At 45.8% G+C, this 22060-nt stretch overlaps 1 protein-coding gene across 1 annotated transcript; it reads right to left on the bottom strand.

The window, feature by feature from the left end:
• Positions 1-569: 569 nt before the first annotated feature.
• Positions 570-15398, bottom strand: CNMD (chondromodulin). Its single transcript, XM_088051288.1, has 6 exons — positions 14577-15398; positions 12067-12207; positions 8882-8995; positions 6130-6283; positions 4809-5011; positions 570-2455 (listed from the first exon to the last, which is right to left on the bottom strand). The coding sequence occupies exons 1-6, from the start codon at positions 15396-15398 to the stop codon at positions 2240-2242; spliced, it is 1650 nt and encodes a 549-aa protein (XP_087907414.1). The 3' UTR covers positions 570-2239.
• Positions 15399-22060: the final 6662 nt, after the last annotated feature.

Genomic DNA, 22060 nt, shown 5'->3' with positions numbered 1-22060 from the left:
GCTTGAGTTGGAGAAGGCATTTTGTTACCTGTCTTTTGGAAATAGGTAAACGTTATGGTCACTGGGGCTTTTGTGTCACGGTGTGTACAGATGTGTTCTTGAGACGTACGTGCCTGTGTGACAGCTCTATATCCATGAGAAGGATGCTTTTTTTACTTCTTACATGCTTTGTGACTGCCTTTAGGAAGCAAGTGATTACAAGCTTTTGTTCAGGAACAATTCATTTTAGACATGGAAATCACCTACAACAAAGTTGGTTTTTTTGTCTTCAGAAGGTGGCTGTTTGTTTTATTGGGGGGACACAGAAAGAAGCAGATGACAGGTTGGCTCAAGATGCAAGGGAGAGCAACAGTCTAGTTCAGACATATAGTCAGTCACATTTCTCTCTCTTTGCCTCCAGTGTTTCACTTGCTGATGCCCTTCTTTTCCTCTTCAGACAGTTCTTGAACGAGTATGTGGAAGAATTGTTAACACCTTCTAAACTGAAAAAAGCACAGAAAGCAACTGGGTTTTTTTAATGTGTTTGTTTAATCTGCAGTAAAAAAAAAAAAAAGGAAAACTGACTTTTCTAAGCATATGATAGACGTACTTGTAAAACAACATAATGATCAAGGTCACTTTCAGTTTAAAAAGCAGAAACTCAAATGTAACAGGCCTTGAAATCCCACTTTAAGAAGTTTATAATTTAAATATTTCAAAGCAAGTCTGTCCGTCAGATTAAGAGAAGGTGAAGTTTATACTAAAAAGCTACAATAGAACAAAATACTGAATTCTATTCTCATCTTATTCTCATTTAATACTTTGCTTTTTAGATATGCAGTTTAGCATTCCACATGAAGTTGTCTTTATTTTCTTTAAGCCACGATTATGTCAAATTAATTCCTCTTTTCTGCGTGTCACACAGTGTTAATAACATTACTGGGCTTGCAACATCTCAAGAGCTGTTTAGTCACAAAAATGAGTGCTCCAGAAAGCAAACTTTAAGAAAAATTGAACCATTTTGCTAATAAAGATGATGTAGATGGCTCCATAAACTCAGTGGTAGGGTTCAAGATGCATAGTATGGATAAAGGCAGTGTAATACTGCTATTTTTGTTTTTCAGGGCTAGAAATATTAAGTTGTTCCACCTCTGAGTGTTTCAGCTTAATACCTTCCTTAGAGATTTAATGTGTAATGGAATCAATCCAAATAATTGCAGAATTTGCCTCAGCAAAAAGGGTGAGGTGAAAAAGGAGAGAGGGGAAAAAAAAAAAAGCTTTCTTTTTTTTCCCCTCCCTTTGGTAAACAGTTTCTCTTGTGGAGAAGGGATGTGAGTTTCAGCAAAGCTAAAGGAACTGGTGTGAATGGCTGTTATCCATGAGAAATAAAGCAGGGTTGTAATCTTGTGTCAGAAGTGTCTAGTTCAAGGATTTATAAATAACAGTGGCTGTTGTAGATTCTGAAGGGTCTTGAGACTCCTTGGTCTGCAACTGCATGTAAATACTTTTGCTGTAGTAGCTGGATAGCAGATACTTGTTAGACACTACAGTGGTATCATGGATACAGGATTCTTGATGCTGGGGCTTCTTTGATGTTGGGATGTGCAAAGGGTTTTGATTCTGCGGCCACGCACATTCCCTTCTACAGCCCCTTTTCCTGCTGTTTGTTTCCGATTTAGCACAATGTGTGCTTTCCCGTGTCCCCTGGAGCAGCTTTGTGGGAAAGGTATGCTGTAATTGGTTTATAACCATTCATAATGACCTGGCAACTCTGAATAGCAACGGGGAGCAACTTAACTTGTGTTTTATTTAAGTAAGCTACGTGGATTAAAGGCACTCCCGAGTGTACAAGTTGAACTAGTTGCTTAATTGGATGTAAATTTTCACATATAGCTTGGAAAGAGAGGAGTTTGTTTTGAAAGGCTGAATTTAGATGTATGGGCAAGCTTCTGGACTGCTAAACCAATTCTGAGCAAAGTTTAATATTGTCTTTTTTTCGGATGTCTCAGTTTTTTAATTCAGCAAGTGCTAGTATTCCCTTGCCTCTGCTAAAGCTAATGGAATATTAGATTGAGATTTTTATTTGCAGTTGGAATATCTGACCTTGCTTTTGGTGCAGAAAAACAAGCTCTGATTTTTTAAGGCAGGATTGGTACCGCTGCTTTGGTTTTAGTCTTTTACCAGTTCATTGTATTCCTGCTTATTTTGTCAAGGTTCCAGTTTTGGTTTTCGTTTGCCTTTTTTTGGTCAAGGGATTTTCTCACACGACGCCCATGATACGCGCAACCCACCAGCTGCAGGGCATGATGATGCGGCAGGCGGTGCGGCAGCCCTGGTAGTTGTAAGGCCACGGGTGGTAGCCCATGAGGGGCTCGCAGATCCGCTGGCACTGGGTGTAACTTCGCCGGCACTCAATGCAGCACACGCCCAGGTGATCCAGCATGGGGTCAAAAGCCATCCCTTCACCTTCCAGCTGCTGGAATGTAAAATACTAAATGTCATCCTGGTGCTCTCATTCTTACGGAAGAGCAGAATACATCCGTTCTCCTGCTAACCCCACCAAGGGTAAAACCTGTAGTCTTGGGGCTGTGGAAGTTGACAAAACTCCCACTTAGTGACCCATGCATCTTGCTTGATTATTCTTAATTTTGTCTTGTTCTGTTTGGCAGAAGCATAGAATTGGTGCCATCACCTTATAAAATGGAAAGAAAAACAGGCAGCTCTAATTTCATTATTTTTATTCTACAGTCCTTGCAAAAGCTCCAGAAACAGTAAGCTTCTCCCAAACTTTAAATATTAGTGATGGAAAACATTTCAAGATAGATACCTGAATCTTTCATGTAAATGAGGATTCCTGAAATCTATGGTGTGATTTTTATTATGAGTTTCAGTTTCTGTATTTTAATGTTTTTTACAGCATTTTTAGGAAATTATTCCTCTGGTCCCCTGCAGTTTTCTGAGAATTTGGCTCTTGTCTCTGTCTGGTTCCTTCCTTCCCACCCCGCCACACTAAGGTGTGGACAGCGAGAATTCTGCCTGTTCTGTAGCTGACAGTAAGGAGTTAAATGGAGCAAAGCATGCACAAAATGCCTAAATTCCTTTACCCTTCAAAAATCCTTTCCTCATTTCTGTGAAAAAAAAAGGTAACTGGATATTCTGCTTTTGGAAACTTGGGTTGTTCTTTGCCCATTGGTGCTATTTCAAGAAAAGCAGCAGTAATGCACAAATGCTGAAGTACCCGTTAGCTTTTCACCTGAGCATTTTTCATTCCTTTTTGAGTAGCAGCACAACAAAGAAAGTGACACAGAAAGGTGCCACCCCTTGTCTGGGCTTGTACAGGACACTAGTGACAGCTGGGTCGTTTTAGGGATCCCAGCAACTCTTTCCAGTCCTGGAAGCAGGGAAGATGTTTTCTTTGTTGGGATTCATCATCCTTGAATTCAGATACCTACACCATGAACATCACCTCAGCTTATCGTCCAGGCTCCACTTACAGTGAGTAAAGAGGAAAAGCTCTAGGGAGGATTCATTACAACCTTCAGGAAAGGCCTAGAGCGTAATTAATGGTCCTTGTCAGTCCAATGGCTCAGTCTCTAAGAAAGCCTGGCAATAGGCATCGGTGCAGTAGCTGCTGGCAGAGGCGAATCCCACCCTGCAGGCTGAGGGAAGTCTGATGGCTGCATCTGTCTGGCAGTTCTCCATTTGGCCCAGCTGCCCTCTGGCTGGAAGAGCAGACCTGTGGCAGTTGTTCTGCCTCCAGAGGCAGAGCAGCTCAGACACCATGGAGATGGTCACGTTAGTAGCTGTGAGGAGAAGCTACATTCCAGTGCCACTGCTGTTTTACTGACCTCGTGAGAGAGTCGATTTAGATCCACTTTATTTGGAGTGATTAATTTAAGTTTAATTAAGGGATGTCAACTTGGCAGAATGCTGTCACAGTATAATGATCTCCTGCTGTTGCATAAATGTCAAGTCAAAGCTGGGACTTACTTCCAAAGCAGGAGGCATTTATCTTGTGACAGTGTTGTATTAAAATGACTTACTCCTCCTGCACCAAATGGTGGGTGTAAATTGTCTGGCGCTGGTGCAGCAGACTGGAAGGTGCCTCCTGCACAGCCAGTGTTCCTGCAGCACGGCAGAGGTGTTGGGAAACAGCAGGGTGGCTCCTCTGCTCTTTCGGGGGGCTGCTGCTTCTTGAAGGGTGAGAACAAGTTTTATGACAGTCATCCTCCACCCACTGCTGCTGTCTCAAAACAGATTCTTTGTCAGGTTCTTGCTAGTCTAGGGTTGCTTACCTTCACAGAGAAGAGCGTGAGAAAGAAAATTATTTGGCTGGGCCTTTATCTCTTTTCAGCCAGACACTTCTGCTGTGTTCCCTTGCAGCAGTCGTGTCTGGTGCTAATTTCTGTTTGAGAGCAAAGCATGTTTCTAGCTACTGGACCCTCTTCACATAGTTATTGATGGGTCTCAGCTGTCTGATCAAGACCAGCTTTGGTTTGTTTCTAGAAGATGCTACCCTTGTCAGATCTCCAGTGCTGTTTCCATATGGATCTGGAAACCTCAGAAAGCAACTTGGCATCAACTTGCCTTAACCTTGTGACCTCAAGCACTTGTGCTTGAAATCAAATGCGAACTGGAAGAAGAGGACAGAGGGAAGACATTTTTTAGCTTCTTAAGTGTTTTACTAGTCTATTATTTCCTAGAAAAGCTGAACAAGCAAAGACTATGCAGATTAAGGAAAAAAAATAAAAGACAAGCCCCACATTACAAGTGTTACCTGTCCAGCACAGTCCCAGGCTCTGAAAGAAGATTACAGTGCAAATACTTACGTTGTATGGGTTGTCTGGATTAAATGTTTGATCAGTTTCTTGTGCCATTGGCCTGGTTTCATTAGCCTGGTGGCCAAGCTCTTGAGTCAGCTGCACGGTCCGTGACCTGGGGTTTACTTCTTCAGAAGCAGCTTCCAAGTCTTCCTCGTCAAAGTTTGGTTCTGATTGGCGCTTGTTTCTCTTCATTTCTCTCCTTTGGTTATCTGAAGAAATAATCACCAGAGGACAATCTTGAGTGTGTCCTTGTACTTACCTAATATTTCAGTGATTTCTGTAACTGTTTAAAAAATGAGAGGATGGAGGGCAGAGAGAAAGCCAAAACTGCTTTGGCAAACTTGATGTGCATTGCCATGGGAGCTTCCTACATTGTGTCTGCAGCCAATGCCAGTCCAAAGCAGTGTGATTGCTTTTCCCCCCTCCCTCCTCTCCTTGAAGCAAAATGAGTGTGAGATTTGTTGGGGTTTTTTTGACAGTGATACTAACCCAGCAACAGTTTCCAGCACTAGCAAGATCAGCTGTACACATCTCTTTTTAAAAATGCTTTTATGGTGGGGTGGTGCCCTGCTCTCAAGAGCATCTGGTTCTGGATAGCTTTGATATTGCTATTTTGTTGCCCAGTGGGACATGGAAGATCATGAAGGAAAATATTGGTAACTTGGATCCACAGGTGCTCTAAAATGTGGTAATTTTTTTTTTTCACACATGTTGTCCCACCCAAGTGCTCTGATATTAACTGGACCAAGGAGGAATAAATATTTTTGAGTCTTCTCTCCTCCTTGGAAGTTACCTGGTGGAGTTGCCATCTTCCTGGTGACTCCTGAACACTTTTGCTAAGCTTGCCTATGGGCTCCAAGTTCAGAGCTGGGATTGCCCCAGCGCCCATAAACCAGCTGGCTGGCTTAAAGCATCTTCCTTCCACTTGCTGAGTTCTTCTGGGGAAGCAGGGTAGAAAACAGGACAGGCTATGGTCCCCAGTTCCTGGCCAGGGTTCTTCTACCTGGTGTCAGCTGCCTACACACTGGGGGGCTAGTTTAAGCTGTTGTCTTGTCCCTCCCTAAAAGGAGGCTGACCTCTCTGGAAATGTTTCATCTTCTAGCAAGTCACCCACTCAGTCTATGCAAATTGAGTAAATAGAAGGATGGAATCCATCTAGGGGATAAACTCCAAACCCACCATCTTGGCAAAAGCCCAGGAAGGCGTGGGCACAGGAGGAAAGGAGTCTGGTTTCCCAGATGTGCTAGTTTCAGTAGCAAACCTGATGGAGGGAAGGCGTTAAGATGAAGGGAGGGATAACATACTTTTCAAATAAAAGAAATGTTACCTTTAGGATATGTTGGTCGCAGCCAGAAAATTGGAAGATCCCTGCAAAGCTCTAAAATTTTGGGGCTTAGGAAGCTGTTATGCTTGATAGGCTCATCTGCAGCCACCCAGATAAGGGAGTTTTTGTCAAATCTCACAGGCATGATTTCATCTTCCTGCAAATAGAAGAGCATAAATCCTTTGCTGCTCAGTGAGCAGTCATGTGCCTGCTTGCTGTTAGTTCTTGAGCACCAAACTGTATAATTATCCGCTGCAACTAATACTGAGCATCCTTCCATGTCATGAATGTGAATGGATTGTGCTGAGCCAAAGCCTGGGGAAAGGCTGCCACCACTGAAATGAAGGGCAAAGCCACTGTCAGCTTTGCTGGGGCTATGATTTCACCCATCTCACTCCTGGAAGGCTTCTGCCCCATGCATGAGGGCTGGGTGTCAGATCTTTCAGCCCAAAGCACCAGAATTTCAGGTAGTAGAAACCAAAGACCTACCACCTTCAGCAAAGCAACAGTGAAATACCAGCAAAACCCAAGCCCCTCATCTTTTCTTATGCCCTGTTCTCATTTAACATACTCCCAATATATAACCGTATTTACAATGTGTGTAGGGGGGGGTGAGGGGTGGAATCTTGTTCAAAAGTTTTAGAGAGGATTATAGCTTGAGAACTGCTCCAGCTTCCAGTTTTATGTCCATGTGATCCGTCTGATTAAAGGTCTTGTTTGGTAAAAGCAATTCAATTGACCAAAAGCTTGAAGTGCGAGTTAAAGGAGCCTGCCTTTTTGAAGTGTACCCTGCAGGTTTTTGGTTCGTATCTTCAAAGTAGTGTAGGAAAATGCCAGTGATTGATTCTTTAAAGTTGTTAGTTCAAAGTATTATTTTACATAAAATGTGTAAGTATTTTATAGCAACGGTGAAATATTAAAAGAAAACTAACTTTTGAATCATGAAAACCAGCATGATTTCAAAGTTAAAATTCTAAATTGCTTTCATAAAAGTCATCAAGTCTTGTTATATAACTGACTAGATCAATTTATTCCCTTGAGTTGTTGTTTCTTTGGTGTGTTTATTGATTTATTTTGTAGGTCTCAAGTCATTTAAGTTTGCTATCCAATCTGTCTACTGCTCTTTATTTATATTCTCCCACTTAAGCTTTTATCAACATCATAAATATCTAACTCTAATTTTCAGAAATAAAAATATCCTTTGTTTCTGTTTGAAATGATCCTGACCTGTGAGCAGCCAGAACTTGGGTATCTATAAAACTCATTTTACTCAACAATTTTTGTAGGTAGTGTTGTTATGATACCCATTGTAGGAAAATGGCACATGAATACTTTCTCCTAAATACTTCCATATCAGAGACATGACTTGGCCTAGAAAAATAAATGCTACTTTGCCATTCCTGTAGTACATCTGGCCTGGAAAATCAAGTGACAGGGAAAAGTAAACATCTTAGTGGTAACACTAAGGCAGCTGCTTGGTGCGTGCGATTCATTGCAACAGTCACAGGTGATGCATCTTTGGAAAAGATGAACAAAAAACAGGATAAGGAAATAGTTTTACTGTCACCAAGTAGAATTATAAATAACCTTTTGATTATTTAGGATAATGTCTTCAGGTCTGTGACTTTGTTTTTACAAAAAGATGGAAAATTCAAACTTTGACTTCAAGCAATAGTGCCAATTAAGTCAAGGCCAGCAGCCTATAAAATAAGGCAAGGCAGGAAAGATGGAGCTCTCTCTCTGGAATTTGTGCAAGTTCTCTTTCCCATCATGTGGAAAATCCTACCAGCTTCAGGAGGCTTTGTAATATTTGTCAGCCCTTCTGATTCTATTAGGAGAGATCTTCTTCCCCTTCATTTTAAAGCAGATGTTCAGTAGTCACAGCACCACTGTAGGGAGGTGAAGCCTTAACAGCGCCTCTCTCCCAGCTAATTGTATCTGCTTTTATTCTCCCAGGAGCAGAGCAAACCCAGGGAAAGGGGCTGTGGATCTCCTGTGTTGTCCTGGCAGTGACTGAACCCCCAGCAGCATCCAGGCACAGCTGGACTCAAGTCACTGGAGCCACTCCTGTGTGATCAATGAGTTTGGGGGTCTGAGCTCTGGGAAACTCAGGCTTGAGCACATAAAGCAATCTGCTTTTTGGGCAAATGTGAGGAGGTTTGGTGGTATCTGCAGCTTCTATGCTGGTTGTGATGCAAATACGAAATTTAGTTAACATGTAAAATTAAGTTTTATGCTAAGAAGGAAAAGTCATATTTTTAAAAATAAATTATTTCTTCTGAGTTATTTTAATTTTGGCCATGTTTTCCACAATTCCCTTTTACTGACTAGTGATGGAGTTTGTGCTTCTGCTCAAGACCATTGATAGAAATCTCCTGGGATCTACCAGAGTCCTTCTTTGCATTGACTAGAGCAGCTGCTTCTTCTACGGCTTCCCTTTCAGCCCTGGTCTCGGGCAGGTGCTCTTGTCATGGAGGTCTCCTGTGGCTTCCTCACCCACTCACTAATCTGCAGCTTTTCACAATGTCCCTGGACACAGTGACAATGTCTGACCAATCTTGTTTTTCTTACCTTTCAGAGACTCCTTGCAACCAGTCAATGAATCCTCAGCTATCCTACCCTATGTTCAACAACCCTACCAGGAACCAGAGTGGCTTTCAAATGCCATTTTTATTTGTATTTAAGTACTTTAGTTCTTTAGGCTCTCTCTATACAAAGATTAATTAAAAAAACCCAACAAACTACCCCCCCTTACCAGCTCAGATGAGAGGCTCACTTTAGCCATAGCATCAACTTCAGGGATGTGAGCTTTTGGCTGAGCTTTGATGTAACACTTCTCTCCTTCAGCAAAACGGATCCCAGTTATGCCCTGTAAAAGCAGAAGGCAGGGGGTTGTGCACAGCCCTCCAGCTCCTCACCACCTCCAAGACAGTGCCTCAGCTCTGCTAAAATTGCCACTGAATTTTCAGTCTGAAGGTTAATCTTATTTAAAACCAGAAGCAATAAAATGCTCTTCGTTCATCACTTCAGCTTAACAATTTTGGTCGAATTGGTCTAGAAGTTTTTCCTTGATTTCTGAGGGGGGGGTGGGGTGTTTTATGTAAGTGCTTCCATGCAGGCTGTAGGCTACTTGGAGTAGCTCTGTTAAGGAATTAGTTGACATGATTTGAACTGTAATTTAGCACCTAACATAGGCAGTCTTAAAATTGTGTTAGTTGGTGGTGTGGCACCCTTGTGACACAATTTTACAAGAATGTGGGGGCAGCTTGGTTCAGTTTGTACAAATAAGTGACTGACAGCAAAGGGAAGTTTGTGATGAGCAATTTGGTGCAGAAATCTGTGTGTGGGACTTTGTCTGGCCTACTAGGGTGAAATGCAATTGCATAAACCATAGATGTATAGTTTTAAGCAAGAGAAGGGGCAAGTATCCTGTAAGTCCTGGGACGTACTTTCCAGCCCTGTGCCAGGACCTCGGGTATCAACATTTTGCTACGTCTGTAGTTTCTACCTTTCTACTGTAGGTTTTTGGGTATCCATGAAAGAGCTCTCTTCTACATTATAGATTTAGATACCTGGTTATAAATGGCAAAACTTCTGTGTTTTTCATGTGGTTGCACAAGCTCCAGTCAACCACCAAAATATAATTACCTATTGCCCTTTTAAATTGTGCTGGTTTTCTGCCTGGCCTCTAGCTGCCAGGAGAAACGGGTGTGGGTGTCAGCATGTCCCCTCTCATCTGCCTTGAAAGGGAATCATGGATGCCTTTGTGTGCAGTTTTGGATGCCACAGTGTAAGAAAGACATTAAAATGTTAGGGAGTCTCCAAAGGGGGCAACAAGGATGGTGAAGGGCCTTGAGGGGAAGCCGTGTGAGGAGCAGCTGAGGACACTTGGTCAGTTTAGCCTGGAGGAGACTGAAGGGAGCCCTCATTGCAGTTACAACTTCCTCATGAGGGGAACAGGAGCAGCAGGCACTGATCTCTGCTCTGTGGTGACAGTGACAGGACCCCAGGGAACGGCCTGAAGTTGTGCTGGGAGGTTTGGGTTGGATATCAGGAAAATGTTCTTCACTCAGAGGGTGGCTGGGCACTGGAACAGGCTCCCCAGGGAAGTGGACACAGCACCAGCCTGACAGAGACCAAGAAGTGTTTGGTCAATGTTCTCAGGCACAGGGTGTGACAGTTGGGGATGGTGCTGTGCGAGGAGCTGGACTCGATGATCCTTGTGGATCCCTTCCAACTCAGCACATTGTGATCTAGTGCAACATGAGATGGATGCTACTGGGGCACTTGAGCCGTGTCCTGTGTGTCTGCAGGTCCTGTGTAGCCAGACACACCCCCTTCAAAACAAAATGACTACAAAAAGCAGTGAGAGGGGGGATGGCTGTGCAAGGATGGGTGCATTAGGACATAAGGCTTTGTGGTGTATCAAATGTGCAAGGAATACCCTAATATTGCCAAATTCAAGCCTTCTCTGATCATGCAGTCATTCCAACAGTGCCAGTCAATCCAATACTGCTAATGTAAATACCAGTCTGTTGGAAGCACATCTCTTCAGTTGCTTCCTCCTTTGTGTGCATTCTTGGCTGAAAATCCATGTGGCATCATCCCTTTGCTGAGGTTGCCCCTGGCCCTCTGTAATTACAAGCAGGCACCATCCCTGGGAGGTCCCTTTAGCTGGTTGGTGTTAGGAACTGATTTGTCACCTGGCTGCGACCAGCAGTATCTCACCAGCAACACGAGTGGAGGCAAAATGAGTTCAGCATCTTTCCAGTGGACTGCTGCTTTTGTGCAGATGTGAAATGGCAAATGCAAGTGAGAAGAACTCACTGTGGATGCTCTTACTCAGCTGCTAATAATGTTGCTATGGCGATGCTAATGAGAGTTGCATAAAGGCAGAACCACAGCTGTTGGGAAAGTTGGGGTTCAGCATCTTCTGGCACATATTCGTTCTTGTTGAAAAGTCAAGAGGCTGGATTTCCTTGCCTTTCTACATCCAGCAAGGGAAAGGTGGCTGCTCCTTTCTAGAAGCAGAGATGCTTCCTAGCAGCAGCATCTTTATTTTAGGTGCTGCTTTGACTTACAGAGGTCTTAACTCTGAAGTTGAGTGTTTTGCACCTGAGAACATTTAACTGCAGCATCTGTGCCCTGTGAATGAGTTTCTGCAGCATCATATACATGTGCCTTAGTAGCTCAGGGCAGCTCAGAGACCCAATCTGAGCTGCTGAGCTCTGCTGAGGTTTGGCATCTTTAGTCCAGGCTCTGTGCTGGGCAGCCACAAGTTTCTGGGATGCCCAAGAGTGTTTGCTGTCAGCCCAAGTGGCCCAGCACCTGGCATTTGGTACACGGATGCATAAACTGTGCTGAATGCCTCCATCCTCTGCCATGGGGATGAACCCAGGCCAAGCTGTGGAGAGCAGCTCGCATCCTTGACCTCAGGGCAAAAGAAGCTCTGCAAGTCAAGCATTGTAGAGTGCTCTCTCCTTGGTGTCTCCTTGGCTTACTGTGTTGACCCTATGCTCCTCAAACAGGGATGTTTGGGGGAGGTGTTTTTGCCAGTTCAAACCACATGAAATCATGAGAGGGTTGTGTCACAGCCTGACTGAATGTTTTTCTAGTAAGACCCCAAGGTCACATGTCACGCTTCTGCTCGGTGGTTTGAAAATGCAAAGTATTTACATGGAGCCAAACCTGATGCAGCCACACCACTTCCTGGAGTGGTACCTGGCATGGCTGATCTCCAAAAAGCACTGAGATTTTTGTTTTGGAGGAAACTGCCTGCCTCCCTGTGAAAGCAAGCCAGGAGAGCAAAAATGTTTGTGTGGATGGTTGGAGGCTGGAACCTGAGATCGACTTGGGCAGAGAAGTCAGGGCAGAGCAAGGTGTCCTTAAGAGTCCAGCGCTGGAGTGTGTTACATGAAGGACAAGAGTAGCACTACTTACGATCTGAAAATCATGGACTTCAACAGCCTCTTCACTCCCACTTCCTGTTTTGAATGTCTCTAAGTTGTTTCCAGCATCTATTTCCATTGATCCATCTTGTACTTTTCCATTAATGCTCATAGTATAGTGAACATTGTACACCTGCAATCAATAAAAGAGCGGTAGCACATGCCAGTAATTACTTATTGCCTTCCTCCTACACCAGGCAATGGGTCAATCTGACTCTCATATCCCTATTTAGCTTCTAAATTTTGCTTCTGTAGGCCTTTGATAACCCTCCAACAACCAACACTGTGCTACATCAGTGTTGGGGCAGGCTGGCAGTGGGGCAGTCAGCTCTGAGTGGTTGTTCTGTCTCCATCCCTGGAAGTTTTCAAGGCCTGACTGGATAAAGTCCTGAGCAACCATCTCTGACCCCACAGCTGTCCCTGTTCTGAACATCAGGTACAACTAAAGACCTGAGATCCCCTTTCCATGGAGTGCCTATAGTTTTATGATATGGGGTGAGTCCACACCCACGTTCACTCTAACCTAAAAATCTTCTTCTAGGACATTTTAGGAATTATTTGTTACGCTGACATGATTCCCAAAGGACACCAGATGTGAATGTCCTACCCTGAAGGAGGCCAACCCCTATTTATCTCTTAGGATGTTCTGCTGAGGCACAGGAAAACAGGTTCCTCTCGAATACGAACATACTTCCCAGCTTGTAATGGATGTGAACTTTGTTTAAATTGGATGTGAAGTTGTATAGTCTCGTATTTTCCTTGTCAGCGTATTTGCCCTTATCCTATTTTCAATGAGGAGAGCTACAGCGTGGTTTGTATTTGCTGGAAGACCACAATCTGTGGAGGGGTTTTGTGATTCTCTTGTGCAGCTCTGCTAAAAGTGCTGCACAAGCAGTTTATTTTGGGTCTTAAAGCCTTTACAGCATTTTAATGAAAAACTTACACTGACAGCTAGAGACAAATTTCTTCTTCTCTCACCTTCATTCAGGGAAGTCTAAGGTGCTAAAGATTTATGGTTCTTCAGTTATACACAGCCACTCCTATATTTCTGCTTTCTAGGACTCCTGTTGAAGGTGGTCCATAAGACTAGACCAGTGTATCTGGTCTCCCCCTGACAGAGGCTGAGCTAGAGTTGAGACTTTGATACCCCTGTCAGTTAGGGAAGAATTTAGAGATATAAAATAAAACCAAAAATTTTAAAATTGCCTTGTTTTTTTTAATGAATGGTTCTGGATATAATTTTTGCACTTGCTTCCTAAATATTTGCAAGTCACGTACAGCTTTCTGAGTTTGAAGGCAGCTTGGAAAAATAACTCTCAGCTTTCCCAGTGTTTTCACCTACAGATCAACTTTGAAGCTTAATGAAAGCTGTGAATGTGACATTTTTTGTATGGCTGAATTTAGATGACAGGAGCATTAACAAAGGGAAGCACTGTCCTGTACTCCAGAAATGCACCCACCTGCTCAGAGCTGAAAGCACTGTCCCCTGCCTATATGCATCCCTCTCCCTTTTCAAAAGCCTAGAGAAGCACATGGTTCTTGTGGCACATCTTGGAGGTCACCAGTGTGTCATGTCTTTTTGCTGTAAAACCTTGTACTTTTCTTTCTAGTGATCTGAATTATCCCTATGTGTAGGGGTGTATCTCACAGGGCCACCTTTGCTCTGGCTGCTGGAATTCACACAGGGCTTTCCTTGATGAGGGCTGGCGTGTGACTGGAGGCAGCACAAAACTTCTTCCAAAGTAAATTCAAAGGTACTAATTTGGAGAAAGTTACATTCATATGTGTGTACCATCATGTTTCAAATATGTTTTAAACACAAATTCTGTGTAAACTGAAAGAAAAGTTAATCTGTAGGCATGTTCTAATGCTCTGAAGTTTGGGTCTCTAACTGATCACCATCTTCTCAGTTTCATTCTTTGCATAAAGCGTTTCTCATGTACCCCAGAAACTGTAAATAATAAAACTTTAAAAACTGCTCCACAGCTGCAAACCTAAGCGTATGCACAGTCATACAAAGCACCAGAACTAGCGGTGCCTGTTAATGGGTTAATTATAGCATTACATACTTGAGGGTCCAGGTAGAATCTGGACCGAGAATGCAGATGTTGTGAGAAAAGAATTTACACATTTCAATGCTTTTTTTGTCCTGAGAGCTGGAGTTTGCCCAGGATGTGAATCCCTGGGGACTTGTTGGGGTTTGAGTTCACTGAGGATTTGTGAGCAGAAATCAATGTAGAGTCTGTGCTCTCAAAGATGTGTTTCGTGTAAATGTGCTTCCAGGAAGCTTCATCCACACAGCCACCAAAGACAGTGATTATGGATGCGGGTTTTTAGATGTTTGGGATTTTTGAAAGCATGGAAAAAAACCCTACAGGTCTGCTTAAAGACCTCTTTATAGACCTCGCAAGAAGCGCTCCCAGCCCGCGCCTCTCCCTGTGTGCGAGAGCTCCCCGCCCACCGGGCCCCGGGCGCGGACGTGCTGTGGGCCCGGCCGCTCACCTGCCGCTCCGTGGCTTTCCAGAAGTAGAAGGCGCCGATGGCCCCGGCCAGCAGCAGGAGGGCCCCGGCGATCAGCACCGCGGCCCCGGCCTTCAGCAGCCGGCCCGGCCCGGGGGGCGCGGCCGCCGCGTACGCCTGCGGAGAGCGCGGGTGGGAGCGGGCAGGGAGCCCCGGGCCCCACCGGACCCGATCCGACCTGACCCGTCCCGTCCCGTCCCGACCCGTCCCGTCCCGTCCCGGTACATCGCGACCTGTCCCAACCCCACCTGTTCCCCACCGTCCAAAACCAACCCGACGCCCTCGGTCCCGTCCCGACCCGCTCGGTCCCGTTCCATCCCAGCTCATGCCCACACGCGTTGTCCCGATCCCAGCGCGTCCCGCCCGGTGCCTGCCGGCAGCACTCACGGGGGGCAGGCACAGCTCCACATCGTCGGGCCCCACTCGGGCGATGGGCACCTTCTCGGAGCCCTCAGCCATGGCTGCCGCGAAAGCGAGACCTGCCCCGGCTCGGCCGCGGCCCCCGCGGGGCTGCACCGCCCCGGCCCGCCCCGCTCCCAGCCCCGGCCCCGGCCCGTGGGGCGGGCAGCACCGCCCAGTCCCGGCCACAATGAGCCCCTTGAGCTGCTCGGCAGCCGGCGGAGCTCCCCGGGAGCGCCCTCCTGTCCCATCGCTGTCCCTTCCAACCGACCCCTGGGTCTCGTCTCCAGCTTCCCAGCAGGAGCTCGGGGGTGTTGGACACGGGGCTCGAGGGTGTAGGGGACACACATCCCCCGCACGCAGTGGCGGAGAGGAGGGGTGCCCCGTCAGACAGACGGCCGTCATAAAAAAAAACCCAGCTTTTAAAATAGAACAACGTGTTAAGTGATTTTTTACACTTGCCACAGGAATTCACAGGCGCTGGAGCTGACAAGCTGCTGGCCGGTGACTGCTCCGCAAAACACCTCGCTGACTGGCACAAGCCAGCAGCCTCCGGCTGAGCCCCGTGTCCGGGCTGGGCACAACCTAGGAAAGGGAGCAGCGAGCCCAGGCCTGCTGCAGGCTAAGTGGAGGCAGTGAGGGGGTAATTTCATCTTTTCATTTAATAAGGATACCTTGCAGCTTTATACCTGAAGTAGATGTATCCCTAGGATTTCTTCTGTTTCCTGTCGCTCACCATGCTCAGCTGGGCTTTTTTTATTGAATATCTGAGGTATAGTAGGTATACAAATTTTGGCTGGAAGGCATGTTCATCTGCATCTGTTGGCTCATTCTAATACTGTACATGGAAAGCTTTTAAGGGCTACAGCTGGCTATGTGTCTTTATCCATCTATCTGTCCATGTCTGTGTTTGCTTCACGCCCCTTATTCTTGTCCTGCCTGTACATACATGCACATGCGTGTGTCTGTGTGTGCGTGCTTCGATGCTGGAAAAGAAACTGTGCTGGATCCCTTTGGGGCTGTGGTGTCAAACACAAAGCACAGCATCCTTGGTAAGGCTGGAAACTGAGACACAAACACCAGCTGCAAAAGGAGTGTGATGAGGGCTGGGTCTGAGTTGTGACCTGTCCTGCCCTGCCCCTCCTGCTCAGTGGTCCAGGTCGAGTTACCCAGACAGGCAGCAGTGATGGGGGGTTCATCTGGGGAGACCCTGCCACAATGGGGCCCCATTTCACTCCAGAACAGAGCCTACACTGACCAGCTCTGCTGCAGCAATATTTTTTTTTCAAAGTATGTGTCTCTATTTATATTTCTCTTCCCCTTTCTTCTCCATTTTGCTCATCTGGCAGGTTGTTCAGTTGTTACACACTACTGACATGTCCCCCACATCTTAGAATTTCTGGGATCTTGATAGTGGAAGCCAGCTGATGACCTTGTCCCACCATGGCTCATCCCACAAAAGGAAAATCTGGCCCCCACTGTTGATTGCCTACACATGACTGCCCTCTGTGCCCCACTCCGTAACAGTGAAAATCTTTGTTTTTTTCATGTCTGAATCCCCTTAAGTGACTTAACCAGTAGCTAAAAACCCATCATCAAGGACTGCAAAAGCAGAGAAAGCTCGGGCTCCCCTGACCACCTTGTGTTTGCTTGCTTGGGGACTGAATCCCAGAGACATACGATTCCCATTGTCTTCCCCTTCAACCTAAATTCATCCTTTCCTTCGATTACTGTCGTTAACGATCAGACCTTCAACCAAAATTTAACAGGCATAGTTGCTGCTGAAAATAAACACAATCACAGCTCATTAAATCAAAAGCAAAGCCCACTGTGCAACTTCCTAAACTAGGACATATTCCAACCCGCTCTTGAATGACATGCTGTGGTAGTTCGGGCTAATAATAAGATTATGATCCTCTTCATTAGCAAGTATTTTGTTGCACCAAAAATCTCGTGAATGGATATGTCTATCTTGGCAAAATGTGAGAATCCCAGCCTTTGATCTCAAACCTTCATTTAGCATCACTGCTTTAAAAAGACAGATTTATTTTAAGGCCCCTGTGCTTGTCTCCCATGGGAAAATGTGCCAGGGAAGGAGTGCTTGCCCAGGAAGAGCTGCTGCTCACTGGGGTTCAGCTTCTTTGAGCTGCTTCCCTGAGACTAAGGAGAGGAAGCTGCTGTCTCTCCCATCCTGGCATGAATCTGAGTGCCCAGTGTCTCCTTTCTTGGGAGGTGACTGGAAGGACAGAGGGAGGCCGAGCTGTTTTGTCTTGCAAAAGTGTGACAAGGACTGTTAGCAAAGACTACCAGTGCAAGACTGAATAGGTGGAATTCTGTGCTGGATATTCACGGAGGGGCCTTCACTCCAGTGCTGTGTGGTGAAACGCAATATCCCCCCTGGAGCAAAAAGGATAGGGCCATAAGGCTCACCCCCACCGTACTGATGGGGCAGCAGTGGCCCTGGCAGGTTTTGGTATGGGAGATTCGAGCAATTCGAAGCAGTGGTGCCAGCTGCAAGCTGACCTGCAGGGATTGGTGCCTGGCTGCTGGTCCTTGGCAGGCTGCGGTGTGAGATGGGTCCTGCTCACCTGGGGAGGTGTGGGTAGGAGAGCCAGTCCTTTGGGAGGGAGCTGTTCTGCCTAAACCCTGGGAGAGAAGCTGTGCAGCGTTTCCTCCCCAAGTCAAGGTGCAAATGCCCAAGTAATCCTCCAAACATATTTTCTCATGCAGGGAACAATCCCAGATTATATTTTTTCCCAATACAGAGCATCACTGCCTCTTCTTTTGTTCCACAGACAGAGGAAGAGCAGCATGAAATTTCAAGCAGTGAAAAAAATCTGTTCGGGTTACAGGGTTCACAGTTTACCACCTCTAGTTAACCCCTGCACTCATACTTTGCCTTTTGTGTGGGCACAGAGCTGTTTTCCTTGTAGGGTGCAGAGAGTGCATCTTTTGCCGTTTGATTGATTAGGTGGCAAGAGAGAAAACAGAAGTTCTTAGACAGATGCAAATCTGTGCAAACAGCTCCGCATTCAGCAGCTCCAGACTCTCGCTGCAGAGTGCAAAGACGATTGCAACAGCCACTGTTTGCAGGGCTTAGGACAAAAAAAAAACGTGACTTGCCTTTCACTGGCTGAACCTTTCATTTGCAATAAAGATGACGGTGATAGCAGTGTCTGAGCTCAGTCTCCTCTCTAAATAACATGTGTGTGCTCAGCTGGATTAAGCCAACTTCTGAAACTGGAAATCATAATAACAGTCTTTTACAGGACAGCCTTTCTGGTCGTCTAATACTATTATCCTCTGGGCTGAAAAGCATTCCAGAGCACTTGGAGTGCTACGATGAAAGTGAGGCTGTTTAGCTGATAGTACTGGCTTGTCTCAAGGAAGCACATTTTCTCATTATTTTCAAGTTTAAAGAAAAAGTTTATAAGAAGAAATAGAAATATTAAAAATGAGAAGGATTTGGTCATGCTGTTTGCCTTTCTGAAAGTCACTTGTGGTGCCTTATGCATTTCATCCTCATTTTCTAAGTGGTCTAAACAGCTGTTGGAACTCTGTTATGGCCTGAGTGAAAATTTGTGAGAGTTACTGCGACTGGGCACCTGATTCACTGCTCTGCTTTTTCATGGCTTTACACCACCATAACATGGTGCCAGTTCAGGTTCCACACACTTGATGTCTCTTCAATAATAATCAAAGTCCTTGGGGGAAAAAAAGTCCTACAGAAAAAATGTTGGCTTTGGTATTGTGGTGGGCTGATCCTGGCTGGATGCCAGGTGCCTGCCAAAGCTCCATCACTTCTCTCCTTGGCTGGACAGGGGAGAGAAAATATAACAAAAGGCTCATGGGTCAACATAAGGACAGGGTGAGATTAGTTTCATTTAGTACCAATCAAATCAAAGTAGGATGATGAGAAGTTAAGCCAAATCCTAAAAACATTTCCCCTACAACCCCATCTTTCTTTCCAGGCTCAACCTTACTCCCGATTTTCTCTCCCTTCTCTCCTACAGTGGTGCAGGGGGACAAGCAATGGGGTCTGTGGTCAGTTCATCAGATGTTGTCTCTGCTGCTCCTTCCTCCTCAGGGAAAGGACTCCTCAAACACTGCCTCTGCTCCAGTGTGGGGTCCCTCCCACAGGAGACAGTCCTCCATGAGCTTCTCCAGCATGAGAACTTCCCATGGCTGCAGTTCTGCACAAACACATCCAGCCTGGGTCCCTTTATCGGGTGCAGTTCTTTAGGAACAGGCTGGGCCCCCCATGGGGCCACAAGTCCTGCCAGCAAACCTGCTCCAGCTGGGCTTCTCCATAAGGCCACAGGTGCTGCCAGGAGCCTACTCCATGTGAGCTTCCCACATGGTCACAGCCTCCTTTTGGCATCCATTTGCTCCTGGAGCACTCCCTCCCACTCCTTCATTGACCTTGGTGTCTGCAAAGCTGTTTCTCTCACAGATTCTCACTCCTGTCTCCATTTGCTGTTTTGACAGCTTTTCATCTCCTTTCTTAACTCTGTTACCCCAGAGGTGCTACTGCTGTCCCTGACGGGCTCGGACAAGGCCAGTGGCACATCTGTCTTGGAGCTGGCTGGCATTGGCTATATTGGACACTGGGGAAGCTTGTGGCAGCTTCTCACAGAAGCCACTCCTACAGCTCCTTTGCTTCTAAACCAGTTATTTAACTTGTGACAGCCTAAAAATTTTGATAAACTCTGAAGTTTCTTGCTGGCAGTGAGGCCAAAGGATGAAAACCCACCTATGTTTGTCATCACCACAGCTGTCATCTCTGTGGTGTCCTTGGACACTCTGCTGCTCCAGGGATGCTCACTTCTCTCCACCCCCACTGACACAGTCCTCCCTTCTCTGACCAGCAGCTCATGACATTTCAAACACCAAAACCATTGCTTTTGCTGATAGTCTGTGAAATTCTCCCTGGAAAGCCCTGCAAGGTCCATGCTCTAATGCTACTCTCTGGAGAAGATGAGCATCCCTGTTTGCCCTGCTTGGGACACATCCCAAGCAGCACATCCCAGTGCAGCTAAGCTGGCCCCAGGATGGCCTTAAGTGTGCTGGGTGCAGGATGCTGCTCATCCTGATCCTCCCTCTTCTCTCCTGTGGTTGGGTGAGGACATATGGCTGGTCACGGTTTGCTCTTCCTCACCCCAGGACACTAAAGGCTGATTTGTTTTTCCTCAGGGCTGGCTCCCATCTATCCATATGTCTTCATCTTATTCTTAATTTAGCTAGTGGCTGTGCCTTCTGTTTTCCTTGAATTAAAGGAATAAAATAAGATAACTGGCTGTCAATACATGCTTTCATTCCTACTTTTAACGATGTGGTCTCTTTTGTAGCTGTTCTGTGCAAATTGCTCATAGGCTACTGTCTTTCTTAACCTTCAACCACAGCTTTGTGCTTTGGAGGTAGTTATTATCTTAAACAACTTGGTAGCATCAATCTGTTTCTTTCCCAGAGGCTTCTTTACACTTTGATGAGAAATCTGCTAAGTCTCTTTTTGCTTTGTGGCAAAGGCTGAGTCTAGCTTTCTTTTTTTTTTCCCTCACCCAAAAGCACCCATGAATCAACTATATTTCTTTTTTTTCGATCTATGGACTACACTCCTAATCATTTCATGACCTGACTTTAGGGAATATTTCCAATGAGGTTGTCCCACAGGCAGCACCAGAATGTTTTTCACAAATCCAATCTCTTGAATTGTGTATTTTACTCACCCTTCTGATAACACTTTAAACTTTTTTTTTGCTTTCATCACCTCTGTGAGACTTTTGCAGGAGTACATTCCAGCAGATTTAATCCTTTTTCACTATTCTCTGTTCTATTATTTTGCCTCTTACATCAGGGTTTGTTTTTTTTACTTTTGGCCAATCTACAATATTTCTTCCCCAGATTAGATCTTTTTCCTTAAAAAAATTTTTTTTTTTCCAAAATCCCTCCCTCACATCTCATTTCATAAACTAAGCCTAGGAGAGTGAAAGAACCATGAGAAATTTTAGTGCTGTGGGGTTTTTGTCTTCAAAACTCTTTTCTTGAGCCTGCTGGCCCTCAGAAATGACTGAGATTACAACATGTCCATCATGATGTACCAGGGCCTCTGTTCCCCACTGAAGGCTGTGAGAGCTGCATTGCCTCTTAGGACCTCTGTGCTTAGGCTGGAACATGGAAAGGGGTGAGTTCCTGCTGGAAAGTCCAGCAGACAGTGCTATGACTCCACTTTCCTTATGAAATGAAGCACTAGCAATGACAATTTTGTCCTGGCTGAGGCCAAGTCTCCTGTCTCAAAGGTATTATTTGGTAAGCCTGGGGCAGCAGGGTTACGTCTGTCCAGTGTGGACTGCTGAGGGGAACAAATGCTTGAGAAATACCACGAAAAAAGCTGCGGACCTTTCACCTTGGACAGCTTGGAAGAGCAGGGGATGGAGGGAGGAATGGCAGCCTGTGGCCCTGGCTTCTAGGGGTGTTTGGAGAAGGAATTGTGAGCTGCTGGCTAGAACTGGCTGCTCTGGGGCTCACAGCTGCAGCTGCTTCCAGGATGCCCAGCACATTCTCAGGGCTTCCTCAGCACAGGTGCTCCACCGCACCACGAGCAGCCATTTCCATGGTGTTCCCAAATCCCAAAAGGGGATCTGTCAAATAATTTAAACTCCACAAGTTATAGCCCATCTGCTCTGAGCCATGCATGGCATGGGGGAGAGCTGGAGGTGACAAAGACCACCACAGGAAAACTGTCTGATTGGAGAAGGGGTGGCAGTGCCCTTTGTCCACCAGTTTGTCCTCCACAGGGTCCTGTGAGCGCAAAGGCAATGCCCAGCACACCTGGCTAGTGGGACACTGGGGATGGCTGGGGATGGGCATGGATTGTCCCTGCTCCTCACCAGCCAGGTTTTCTCATGGCTGACAGACCTTCTGGTTGCTGCCTCAAGCTGTTCACCTGTCCTTGCACAGTGTGTCAGGGACAGCAAGGACTTGGCATCAGGCAGTTTTGGGGCTGGTTTGGGGGATAAGAACAATTAGCTTACAGAGAGACAGATAGATATGTTCTGTAGCATCATACC

The sequence above is a fragment of the Pseudopodoces humilis genome, chromosome 2 (assembly GCF_049639895.1).
Source record: "Pseudopodoces humilis isolate 2021_Gansu_Grassland_sample_001 chromosome 2, ASM4963989v1, whole genome shotgun sequence".
NCBI lineage: Eukaryota > Metazoa > Chordata > Aves > Passeriformes > Paridae > Pseudopodoces > Pseudopodoces humilis.
The sequence above is the reverse complement of the archived record's forward strand: the minus strand, read 5'-3'. Positions and strand labels throughout refer to the sequence as shown.